Raw genomic sequence first — 13,781 nt, forward strand, 5'->3', positions numbered from 1 at the left:
CCAGGATCCTTCTGATATTTGCTTTAAAGGAGACATAGCACAGTATTATGCTTTGGTAGATCAATACCCGCTATTATGAAGTCCTTTCCGTCATTGGGAATCAAGCCTGCCAATGTCGTAGAGTTTATCATCTCGTCTTTTCAAGGTGAAGCTTGGGATTGGGTTGAACCTATTTACAAATCTAAAGATCCGATACTTTTAGATTTAGTAGCTTTTAGTGAAACAGTAATTAAGGAATTTAGGGCCTGATTCAGAGCCGTTCGCTATTTGTGGTCGTTCGTTCAAAAACAAGGGGTGGCTATTCAAATGATCCGTTCACAAATTGCAGTCTGTTCCCACCTCTAAGTCTGAACGAGCGAGCAAAACATACGCTCGTTTATTTGATAAAAACGCCCCCTGGCCGCACGCACCATACGTCATGTCCGCTATTTATTAGATTAATCGAGTACATCGTACAGCGTATGAACTGCTCACTATTCTTGTGGTTGGTGTTTTCAACCGCTATTTTGCGAGCAGTTCTGAGTTAAAAAAAACCAAGTGACATGGTCAATGACGCTGCTGTATTAATTATGCACTCCCTTAAAATGCCCGTTTTGACCTTTAAGCACGCCTGCGTTCGGATCTCCACTCCCCGTTTTCAAGCACCTTCCCCTGTTACCACCCACATACGCCTCATTCTGTCACTCAAAATAGCAGGCCCTCGCTATATTGCGTACCAACGATTTTTGGCCGCACTGACTGGTTCGCGCATGCGTACTAAAAACCGTACGCATGCGCAGATGTGTGAACATCGCTCGGAACGAGCGTACTGCCGCTAGCGAGTGGCTCTGAATGAGGGCCTTAGTCCAACCTTTCCAAACACGTCAAGACATTTTTTTAACTAAGACCTGTGTGAATTCCAGTGAGCCTAATTCTGCCAATCTCCTTCCTCCAGCAAAGTATGAACCAGCAGATCTAAATTCTTCTAGTACTCCTGAGTGCATTCTTTTTGATGGAAACTTGACACACTATTTTGAGTTACTCCAATATTTTGAGGTCATTATGAGAACTGATCCAGTGGTGTTACTCCTACGAGATCGTTAAGTTTCTTCTCTCTAGTTTTAGAAGACAGGCGTTGGAATGGGCTACTAATCCCGAAATCCAATCCTTCTGAATTTGGTAGCTTTTAGTACTGCCATTGTCAAAAGATTCTTTCCAACAGGTCCACTCGTGGACATTTGCCTCAACTAAGTCTCTAGCCCTAGAGTACCATCTTCTACCATTAAGCTCAGATGCACTTCTTTAAGCTCTTCTCAAAAACAAAAAATCCGGTGCAAGAACAATCAGTTCAAAATGAAAAATCTCAAGGAATCATTAGAATGATGAATAACAACACGGATTCAGATTACGATCCTGAGCATGACGAAATACAGTTTTCGGTAGATCCAGTTAGGGATCCTTTTCAACTTAAGTCTTCTCAGTCTTCGAATGGTCCTCGATGATCACGTAAGAAGAAGAAAAATCAATAAATTCTTGTGACCAACCTTTCTGTGACAAATTAATTTTTTTAATTATCAGTTTCTACTGGTGTTTTGAAATTTCCTCAGATCTGGAAGATCATTTGGAAGATGTTTTGGAAGTTATATACCTTGATCTTCTATCAGAATTTCTTTGAGTCAAAGATTCTTTTGTTTTTTGGCGCACATTGTGGTGTTCGGAGTCACTGTCAGGTTGCGGCCTAGGATCGCCCGTTGCTCACCTGTGTACCGGGTTCCCCTGATCTCCCATGGGGTCAGACATCAGGTGCAGAGGAGGGTTTCTGCGGTTGCCGTCATGAATGCGGCCATGACAGTTTGCATCACCTGACGACTTCATGCCCAATGGTAGCATGATGGTGGTCAGCTGACGCTGTCCACCAATGATCTGCTACTGCAGGGAATAAAGCCAGACTGTGGACCACAGGAAGTTGCCGTTTTCCAGTGTCTGCTGATGCTACCTCGTTCCAGGTCTGTGCTAGTGTTACTCCTGTGATTACAAGTGCTGACTCTTGTGCTCCAGTGTGTTCAGAATATCTCTCCTGTGCTTGCAGCAATTTCCCAGTGATTGTGCTCCAGTGTGTTCAGAATATCTCTTCTTTGTTGCAGCAATTACCAAAGCATTGTGCTACAGTGTGTTCTGAATATCTCTCCTGTGCTTGCAGAAATTACCAAAGCAATGTGCTACAGTGTGTTCTGAATATCTCTCCTGTGCTTGGAGCAATTGCCAATCCCCGGTGCTAAAGAGCGTCCTCTGACATATCATCTGTGTGACGAACACTCTCATTCTCATTGTGCCACCGTGCATCTGGAACCTCTCTTTAGTTTACATTGCACGTACGAATCCTCAGTGCCATTGTGCCTCTGAAATCCTCAGGTGTATCCATTAGAGGCTATACGGGGGTACAGCATAAGCCTTGTAAATAATATCCTCTAGGGTCACGGTAGCAAGGTTCTCTATTCCCGTTAGAGCCAGTTACCTGATCAAAGGGCCGCGACCTGCCAGCTGGGTGCAGCTAAACCCATATCCCGCTCGGAGGGGTCACTGGTGAACACCTCCCGGCTGGTTAGACTCCGCACCTTTGGTCAGGTCTCGCCAACTGGTACTCGTGGACGAGGAGACCTTGTTGTCAGGCCCCACATCTCAGATTTCCTCCTTAGCCCAGATACTAGCTTGCACCCCTCAGTGGGGAATTCCTACAGCCGGTCGTGACTAGCTCACTGGGAAGCACACAGCTAGGCTGTGGACAACATTGCACTTTCAAGTGCTGTGTGCAGGGAGAGTCCTCATATACCCCTGGCTTGTCAGGGATTGGCTGCAGGCATCATGTGACTGCATACTGGTCTCCTGTGAGGATGGACAGTCACCCGACTCAGACTGTCATGCCTGCGCCCAACAGCCAGCACTTGAGGGAATGCTGCATGTGGGAGCCAGAGAGACTGCAGTAGATGAAATGAAGCCACAGCTGGGTGAAGTCTGTCACAGAGCTACATCATGGAGCAGGGTGACAGGTGAGCAGCCCAGCGTCAGCAGAAACTGGGACATTTTATGACACAAACCATTTGGATCCTGTTTGAACATACCCATAATTCCATCTGACCGGTACAGTGAGTGTGTTTTATAATCACCAAATTTATCAATCTCAAACCATGATTGCTCCTTTAGAGAACAACTTCCTGCAAATTGCAATTACAAAATTACAAATCACAGAATAAAACCTGATAAAAAAAATCCCAAAATGGTGCTTGTGACAGACAAGCTGAGGGCCAAAGTGAAAGTGGCATTGATACCACCCTGGGATTTAGGGGTTTCAGACTGCACATTACCAGCAATATGCATTTTGACCCTCATGATGTCATGCAAAGGGGGCGTGGCTATCCACACCAGAAATTACAGCACTACCCAAAGCATCGGGCTACACAGGCAGTAGTGAGCTTGTATTGAGCATCCAATTGACGCTCCGGGCAGCACTGCAGCAGATTCTGGTGTGCTCTGTGCAGCAGCACTGCTTGCAGGGTGAATCAGAGCAATTTTGAATCCCAGACCTGAAAACGGCTGTAATTGGCGACTCAGGGATTTTTAACATGTTGAGTATCCCTGATTCCCCAATGGATTGCTGATAATAGATTTCCACCGATCTGTGGTTTTGATTGGCAATCAGATCGGCAATGGCAGATCAGAGAATTGGGCTAGATATATGGCCCACATAAGCTATATATTCTGCTATGAACACACAAATACATGCATAAGAAGCCTCTTATATATAACCAATAATCTCTGCTGTATTGTTTTTTTGTGAATATACATAAATAACTATCAAAAACTCAGGAAACAATATAAGGTAACAAATAATACCTGTATCATGTCACCAGCATTCTATGTTCCAAAAATTTTGACTACAGCTGAAGCTATAAGAACTTGATTTGCTCCAGTAATGAATGAGCCGAGGTTCATAGTGACAATACACATTGGGTCTGACCAGAAAACTGACCATGTGCAGAACGGGGCCTGCAATCTCGCTCTCAGATCCCCCAAGCCACAGCATTATTGACATGCTGCGGCTTCTGGTGGGTGGAGCGGGTGCATGCCTGGCCAACGTCCCCCAAAATGTGGGAGTGTCGCCCTCGTTTTCCGGGAGTGCTGAGGCCAGGGTCTGCATCGGTGGATGCAGATTTCCTGGCCTCTCAGACTGGCCGGTGCTGGTGCCATTGCTACCAATGGATGCGATGGTGATCTGAGGCAGTGGCTGCAGATGCTGCACTTGGATTGCTTTTGCTGTTAGGAGGTGTCTGCTACCTATAGATGCAGTATTTTAATATTTGCTGGACAATATTGCACAGCTGCTTCCTTGCGGCTGTGCAATACCATCCGGACCTCAATCAGGCCCAATGCAGATTGAATTATGTGTGTTGCTTTTTTCTGCAGTATTTACTGTATGTTGATAGATATTATTGTTTCATTTACTTGGTTCTGTCACAAGGATATAAATATCACTGCATATTATTGATTTTGTTTCATCTTCAGACATTGATGGAAAAATTTACTAAAGGGTCATTTTGTCACACAGTTTTTTTTTCGGTGGTTTTTCTGGTTGTGTGCAAAGTATTAGTTTCACTAAAGGAATAACCGCCAGGCAAATGCCATTTTCAAAATCGCCGCCCCAATTTATCTATTAAAAAAATTAGAGATGGATGGTTCGGCTTTGGCTCGGTTAAGTTCGGATCTGAAAACCGAATCATATTGACTACCTTGCTCTCAAGTGTTTTTAGATAGCCAATAAGATAGCCAATAAGATAAATCCAAACTTGCGTTAATTTGGTGAAAAGAACAGTAGAACCAAACTGCTTGTGTCAATCACCAGCTCATTATACAATATGTTAAGCTGCTGCAATTCTATTGTAATCCATTCTAATCATGGGATAATCAAGAATTATTCAATCAATTATTTAGATAAAATAATAAGTATTTATTTTAGATATATATCTAGATATTAAAAATCAATAAAAAAATAAGTAGAATGTCTACAAATGATTAGTTAAACTATACACATTTAAAAATAAACTTTTATAATGTCACTAAATATAAACATAAATTCTTAAATTTAAATCATAAATTGTTATATAAATTGAACATAATATAATGAAATAAAGATAGAGCTTTATCTATTTACAAATAGGTAAAAACAGTAACATAAAAAGTGATAAAATAACTTAGTCATGCATTAAAGTTTGAATGTATTTGCATGGAAATTTTATCTTCAATGAAATATTTAGTCACTTTTACCTAGTGTGTGTTTTGTTTTTATACTTCAATTACCTTAAAGTAAACTTTTGTTGCAATAAATATTTGTGTGAGCCGTACAACATAAACACATGGTAAAACAAATTTGTATAGTATGAAACAAATACATTGGCAACAATTTCAGTACTTGTGCACAGGAGAAAATTTTTTACCTGCTGGCAGTTTATTAAGTAGAAGTTTAAAACGATGGTGATACACAGTGACTGTCGTGCTTTACAGTATATTTATGCAAATGTGAGTGATTTGTTAAGTGTGGAAGTGGAAACTGTTTAAAAAAGATTCCACAAAAATCAGGTTATCTGCAGGACAACATATTACTTCCATGAAAGGCACTGTCAGGCCAAGTTACTGCCTACTGTATCTGACAGTGTCACAACAATGCAGCACAGTCTTATCCTGGGCTGGGTCTCTATGCACAAAAGGAATGTAAAATATTTAGAGCTGGCCCTTTACACCACATACAGAAATGTGACACAAGACTGCATTTTTTCTAACCTTTGCCATATGGAAAAAAATCTCACACAAATATTTGCTACTAACATTATTTATGGATTTAGCAGCATTACGGTAGTGCAATCTACTAAATACAAAGGAGTTTGATTATAAATAACAACCAGTTTCTGTAAATATCTAGTGTGCAAGAAAAAAAAATAGATTGCAAGGTAAAATAGCGTGGCCCACTTGTTATTTCTTCTGGCGTAATAGCTGCAGTATTCAGTATTCAGTATTGCACAAAAGTCAGCTGAGATTGCACTTGCATTGCATGCACAGAACTAAATGCAGATGTCTATAGTATGCCAAGTTGTACGCATTTATGTGGTCACTGCTGCCCTATCCATATGCTTGGTGAAATATCTCTCATCAGCATAATCTTGCACCATTTCTAGCTTTGGTGCAAGAGATCCATCTAAATCAGCAGAAGCTCTGCATATGCCCACAATTCCAACTACAGCTCAACGCACCCTCGCTAAACTTAGCCCATGTGCAAATGCCCCATTACCACCCAGTCACACTCATTCAGCCGCAAGTGTAGATGCGAGTTGTGCCATGAAATGAGTGCGCTCTGCTATGGAGCATGCACAGTGTGAAAACACTCAGAATCCATCCACAAGATGTACTTGGGTGCAACTCTATATCAGCTTCATAATGGTAAACTGAGCAATATGCTTTTATTCTGCTCGTTTATTTAGAAAAATGCCATTAGTTCTGAACTATATGTATGTGTATAGATTTACAAAGCTATACACTGTAGGTCAGGTCAGTGGTTCTCAAACTCGATCCTCAGGACCCCTAACAGTTCACATTATACAGACCATATTTTTCACCAGTTCACATTTTCAGAAGTGACAGAGAGCGTGAACTGTTTGGGGTCCTGTGGACCAAGTTTGAGAAGGACTTGGTTAGATAAAGGATATTAGTCTTGAGATGCTTCTCTGAGGGCCTGATTTAGCAAGGAAGGCAGTTGGTAATACACACGCACTCGGCATTCAGCCGATTGTTGCATACTGCGCATGCGCGAACTAGCCACTGGGATCTCAGTGACTACACAGATCCATTGCAGAGTGTTTGACAGGAAGTACAGTTTGTGGGTGGCAACGGGGGGGTGGGGGGTGTCAATGGTACTCTATTGTACCGATGTCTTTACAGTCTTGCTAAACATTACGGATGTGTGTAAGGTAACATGCGCAACCTTATGTTGTGCTGCTGCGGCATTGCGATTGCAATGGATTAGCATACTATCACAGTTGAATTGTGTGCGTAATCGCTATTGCATTCGCAGTTGCATTCTGTAGTGAATAAGGCCCTCAATTCAAATCAGTATTATGTCACATGTGAAGAATCTATACTAGACAAAGTAGCTAGATCATGCAATATATCGCCTTATGAGAAATTAACATTGTAATTAAAAGTTAAGTTTTAAATGTAATAATAACCCTTCACTTAACTTTTTTACATTGAATGTGCAATCTGTGAGTGCCCATTATAAAAATACTTGTATATTTTGTGTTATGGTGCTCTAACTTATTCTTAAGCTGGGTACACACTGACAGATACATTGGCAGATCAATTGATTGGCCAATATATCTGCTGCCCGTCGGCCAGTGTGTACCAGCGTTATGTCAGGGAACGTCGGTGTTCATCGACATATCGCATTGGCTATGCTGCACAGCCGATGGACAGATATGTCTGCAGAGATATCTGTCCATTGGCAATTATGTACGGGCGGTCTGCAGACTGCCCATACACACACAGCGGCAGCCGCGAGGAGGGGGGGCGGGACACGCCCCCGCCTGCCGGACACGCCCCATGTTCACCGGGACCCGCAGCAAGACACAGATGATGGCCGTTCAGTGTATATGAATGAGCATCCTCTGCAGATATATCTGTCAGGTGTGTACCCACCTTTAGGTGCACCTCCCCATGTGTAAAATAATCTGTAACATAAAGCAGACAGTAGGGGAAAGGATAATCAAACAGTTCCTGTGCAGACACCTCTTTTCTTGTGTAACATGTAAGAAAAGGCAAGCAGCCACTATCACGTCAAGCCACATGCACTAAACATATTGGCACTACAGGAGCTGACTTCCAATCCTTATGTAATCTAACCTGGCTCGACCTCTCTCCTATGTGCAAATTCCACAACTTCGCAAACCTCCAGCCATCACTGAGGATTAGCTTCCAAACTTCTGAACTTTGTGTGTCTCATTATATTCTAGATTATGAATCCTATTGAGCAATTACATCTTTTTTAAATCTTGATTCACAAATCTTAGATATTTTGCAGAAAATACCAAACTTTAGCACCCCAGAGTCACCAAAGAAATTAGATTATGAGGGTTGCATTGAAAGTATTGTGGGCTGAATATTAAATTAAATGTAAAGGCTTGAGTGTATGTGGATGTCTTTTTGCACAGAAAAGCTGGGCTCACTCTGCACTGGCGACCTCATACAGGGCAGGGTTAAATTAAAGATTTGCAAAAACAGGAATGGGCACATCATTAACTGCTCAGAGGTGAAAGAGCGAAGACTCAACTTTTCCATTTTTGGTCTGAATCATCCACTATAAACTAGAACAGATGTTTTTCATACTTAGTGAAATGTAATGTCAGGATTAAAAGGAAACTATCTCACCAATAGTTACATTGAATATATTATTTGGTAGATTCCCTGGTTGCTTAAAAATGGCTTTTCATTTTTATTCAAATTCTTTGTGTTAAGGGAATGTAACTGATTTACACAAGTGCACCTAGATTTCCACCACAGCACCTGGGTTTTGCAGTGCAAAATGCTGGTGTTGGAAAGAAACCGATGTAATAAGAACTTGCTCTGATGGAGGGTTTTTCCTACTTACTGTGGCCGTATTAGTATCGGGAAACTGAGCATAGTATTGGGGAGCAGTGCAAAAATTAAACTTCATTTTGCAGAATGAGATTACTGGAATTTTGTGCTCTAAGCCTGTCTTATACATATATTTTGCACCTGCATATATTTTGCACCTTTCAGATGCATTTCAGTGGAGATCTGCATTCTAGGTGCACTTTACCCTGTGTAAAAACACATAACAATGGCTTCCCCAATGTCTCCTTTCTATCAGGATTAATGAATCCATAAATAAGGCTAAATCATGAAGTGTTGTAGGATAAAAATCTTACGTGGGCATGTCACAACAATTTGCATGATTGCTACCCCACCTCATGTTGCATTTTGTGCTGCTGTCCTGCATGGAAGGGCATGATGACGTGATTCACTGCAAATTGAGTCCCTCAATCCCAGACCACGCACTGTAAAAGTGGGCGGGATCCGGGACGTTGGGAATCCAGGGATTTTGGGAGTCTCCCGGACATTCATTTATACTTTTGCATAATGTGCAAATTCTCCTGGTAGCAGAAAGTAGGTGTGCATCATAAAGTGCGCAGGGCGGATATTGAGGGTCACTACCAAGACAATTTGCAGTGCGCTTTGTAAATATGGTCCTATGAATGTATATTATGTCAGAAAGGTGCATACTGAATAGTAGTCAAATAAGATACATTTTAACTAATCTGAAATTGTGCTAATATGGCAAAATGAACTGACTAAAAACTGAACAGCTCATCTTTTATACTGCACAGTATGTGACCTTGTCTGCTACAGAAGTATTTGTTACAAAGCAAAACAAAGTGTAACATTGAACTGTGGAAACTCTTATGTTGCTATTGCATTAGATATTTTATGCAATAGCTAGAAGTACAGTATTACGTTCAGCAGTGGTCCCCAAACTGGCGCCGTGGCACCCTGTGGTGCCTTGGGACACTCACAGGGGTGCCTCATGTTGGTGGTCCAGCACCAAATCAAATTATTTATGGTCAGTGTAATGTAAATATGTGCAGAAACCTGTCCACCACCACATAACTGAACCTAAGGATGACAGGTAAGCACAATTTACTTCACTTTACTACATTTTCTTTTGAATTTCTCAACAACAACATTTTGGCTTAGGGGTGCCGTGAAAATAATGTGGATAATATACAGTGTCGTGATTCAAAAAAGTTTGGGAACCACTGACAGGAGTTCACTCTCACTAACAATAATCCATGTTGTTTGATTATTCTAACCAAATGCAACTCCGATGATTACTTGTGTATGCTGCAAGTTATGATTGCTATGGTGATTGTATGATTTTGACCAAACACCACACCCTTTCTAATCAGCCATATTTGGTGCCTATCTCAAGAACTACATTTGTTATAATGATAACGTCTTCTCAAGGCAAACGTTTAATATGATTTTTTACTATACAATACCACTAGGTGATCAATACATTAAGCACATAACTTCACTCATGTATGTATCTAATGTAAATAATGTACGATCAGTTCTGGATTCTCACTTTAAGAAACAAACATCGATTACTATAGCTAACCTAATCAATTATTTGGGACACTTAAACAAAGAAAACTGAACAGTGAATCTGTCTACCAGATAGTAACATAGCAGGAGCTAGGAAGTAAGACCTCTCTGCATAGTAAGAAGGGAGTGGCATCACAGGGTACCGGCTTGTATTCCCTGTGTAGAATAGGTACAGTAGTGCTGGAAATAGTAACACGTTGTAAGAAGGGAATACTGCCCTGAATGGTAACAAAATATTCTATATTATACAGTTAACTGACCTGGAAGATTAGGACTTTAAAATTGTTCCTTCTCAGTAGCTGATTGTGATTGCTCTCCAGCTTCTTCACCTGCACCGTCTGCTTGTCCATGCGATCCTTCACTTCCCTCATGTTAGCACTGACCTTGCGAGACTTCTCCAGAAGTTTACTGACTGTGTTGCTGGTGGAGGAGTGACTCTTAGATAACTTAGTGATATCATTTTGGATACCCTTTACTGAGTTTTCTATGTCAATCTGCCTCTTTTCCATCTTGTTCTGGTTCTCTTGCACTGAATCCAGCATGTTGACCAGCTTATCCAGCAGGGTGAGAACTGTAATGGCGTTGACCTGATTGCTGTCTTTGATGGAGTCTGCTGGCACAAGTTGCTGGGGTGTAGGGCTAGAGCACGGTGATTCTGCAGGGCTGTGGCTGGGCACCACCAACTCCTGACTTTCATGATGCCCACCCTTCTGAAAGTCTTCATTGCTCTTCTCTATCTGAATTGCGTCTTCTTCCATGTTCACAGCTGTTGTCAGATCACACACTGCGACTCCTAACCTTGTCCTGCTGTGGTCTCTGATGATATATGGTAAGTATCTTGTCGTAGGAGCAGCAGATGTTCCCTTCTCTTCCGCTTTTCCTTTGATTAGAGTTTGCTTAGATGGGACAGTACGAGACACACTAGTCTGCAGCAAAACACTGTCAGCAACTACATTCCAGCTTCTCTTTTAAGCCTCTGCTCCACCCAGTGGGAGGTGAAAGTTGAATTATCCAAACTACAAAAAAGTAAAGTTTAAATCCTGGGGAGTGTTTGAGTGCAATCCTTACCCTCCATCTCACGGCACTCCTAGATGTGCAGGTTTATGTTTTTTAACATGCAATAGTTCAGTAATGACTTAATGGAGGCACAGAAAACACCCTATGTTGGCCAAAAGCCATCTCTTGTTCTCTTGGCTGCAGGGGAAAACTTTTGGCTGGCTGCTATGATACACTGGAACACTAAACATGTTTTTTTCCTGGATGAAGTTATTTTCAGAGAGAAGTATTGTTTGCATTTGCCAAGGGAATAAATCATAATGTCTTTAACACCACAAAAACTTTTCTTTTTTCTACAAATATAGGTTAAAAATCTCACATTTCACAGAGCTAGCTCGATGGGCAGGGCTCCCTTTAATGTACATTTATCTTTATCTTGTTTAGGTATTCTATAGCAGAGCATTCTGGGAAATTTCCCTAACTTACATTCCATCAGGCATTATAAGTCTTCTAGCAGGTTAGCCACACAATTACAGATATAGTATATAGCATGTGAACAGGGGCAGTCTAGATGGGCTGTCAAATTCTATGTTTCTATGTCTGACAAACAAATAATTAAATAGGGGAAATATACACTTTTAAAAAATATATTTTTATTAAGAATTTTTCAAATAGGAAACATATGACATAGCTAAGACCATTTCAGAAAACAACATGGTTATGAAATAGTCTAATACAAAAATAGCAAATAACCAAGATGGTATGGAAAATACAGAAAAAGAGATATAACTATTTTACATTACATTTCAGCAAACGTACAAATGTAAGAACATTTCTGCATGTTTCAGAGGATCTTATACATTCAGTGTATTTTTAGTGTTGTAATTTGCAAAGCTGTTAGCAGCACACAGTTCACACTAAAATATAACAAATTATACTGTATTTTATTGAATATGGCTGGTAAATAAAAGCAGGAAGGTGCCATTTTCAGATAGACTAAACATATTAGTGTGCTGAAAAGTTGTAAGGTCACTGATGTGGAGTAGAAAATATTGGAAATAATTTTCAAAGGGGCAGAAACACAATCCTGCATGGAGTTCTCTGACATAGCTGTCCTAATGAGGGAGCATCATGTGCCATAGAGAGGCATTCCGAATCAGTCGACAATTTTTGCATCTCCTGATGGCAGTAGCTGGGTTGAATAGGACATTTCATGCTGGATATTGAGTAGGCAGAGCTGGATTAAAGATGGGTATACACTTCGATCATTCAAAAAATGATATATATTGCGAGTGCAATGGCGGGCATGTACACTCGATAAAAAAAGGGGGGATACAGCGCTCTAGTTTAATTGTTATTATTATCATTTATTTGAATGATGCCACAAAAGTTCTGCAGCACCTTACACAGTACATAAATGAGCACACAAGAAAAACAGTTAATAGTAATACAAAACAATGTAGGACAAGGACATGGTTTATAAACATTGCTGCATAACACAAGCAGCAGGGCCTCAGCAACCAAGTGTTAGGTGCCAATTGGGGAGTTAGGAGTAAAAGATACCATGAGTAAGGGGAGGAGAAGAACGTGCTCGTGTGAGCTTACATTCTAAAGGGGAGGGGCAGACAGACGGGGGTGACACAGATGGGGTAGATAGTGAGGAAGGAGCATGGAGCAGTGGGTTAGGATATGTGCTGCGGAATGTGTGTGTTTAAGATGACCTGATATTATGTCAAAGTTAGACTCTTCATACATCTATCTCTATGAAGAAAATTATTCTGTTTGTGTATTTACTTGAGAGATGTACAAAATAAAGTTGTAGCACTTTCATTTTTGTGTGTTACATTTTAGCATCTAAATACATCCTGCTAAAAATGCAGCTATTATGGGACTGTCCTGTCATCCTAATACAGTAGTGACTACTTTAGTCCCAGTTGCTGGGTGCTATGCCATGCTCCTGTGAGTGTCCTTAGCAGCTCCATATACAGTAACTTAGATTAATGTAAGATATATGAGGCTGGAATTAACATTTGAGGAAAGCACATGTTTGATAGTTGACTGGAATTTGATATTTATATGCTTTCAGCTATGCTCATTTCTAGCAATGCACACAGTGGGCGTCGGAACGGGGGAGGGGATGTGTCGGGCTCATCACCACCCCAAACATTTCAAAGGAGCGGTGGCCGCGGGCTGTGCAGCTTTATAGTAATAGGCTGCACAGCTCCTGCACCACATGGTAGAGGAGATGTAAAATGCGGTCTTTAAGTTAAAACATTGCACATTACACTTCCTCCTCTATGCAGTGCAAGGGCTGTGCAGCCTGTTACTATAAAGCACAGCCCCTGACAGTCCGCGGCCGCCAATTAGGTAAGATGGAGGGGAGAGGAAAGGGGGGGCGCGGGAATTGGCGCCGGAATGATTTTATGTTGCCCCCCAAAATGAAATCATTCTGACCCCCCTGGTTACAGGTAAAGTAGTTACTGTAGATCTAGAAACCAGAATGTCTGCATACATCTCATTATTCTTTAAATGGAGTATTAGGCATTTTTGCACAATAATAAATGGATCGAGGGGCCACA

The 13,781-nt window shown here is 41.2% G+C and overlaps 1 protein-coding gene across 1 annotated transcript in view; it reads right to left on the reverse strand.

Annotated features, from left to right (window-relative positions):
• The window catches only part of LOC148476860 (caveolae-associated protein 2-like), a 67,845-nt gene extending 56,663 nt beyond the window's left edge, over window positions 1–11,182 (reverse strand). Inside the window, exon 1 of the mRNA XM_088457543.1 lies at window positions 10,467–11,182. Coding sequence (XP_088313669.1) covers window positions 10,467–10,964 — 498 coding nt within the window. The 5' untranslated portion in view covers window positions 10,965–11,182. The remainder of the gene's footprint in view (window positions 1–10,466) is intronic.
• Window positions 11,183–13,781: the final 2,599 nt, after the last annotated feature.

This window comes from Taudactylus pleione, unplaced genomic scaffold (assembly GCF_031769625.1).
Source record: "Taudactylus pleione unplaced genomic scaffold, aTauple2 ptg000763l, whole genome shotgun sequence".
NCBI lineage: Eukaryota > Metazoa > Chordata > Amphibia > Anura > Myobatrachidae > Taudactylus > Taudactylus pleione.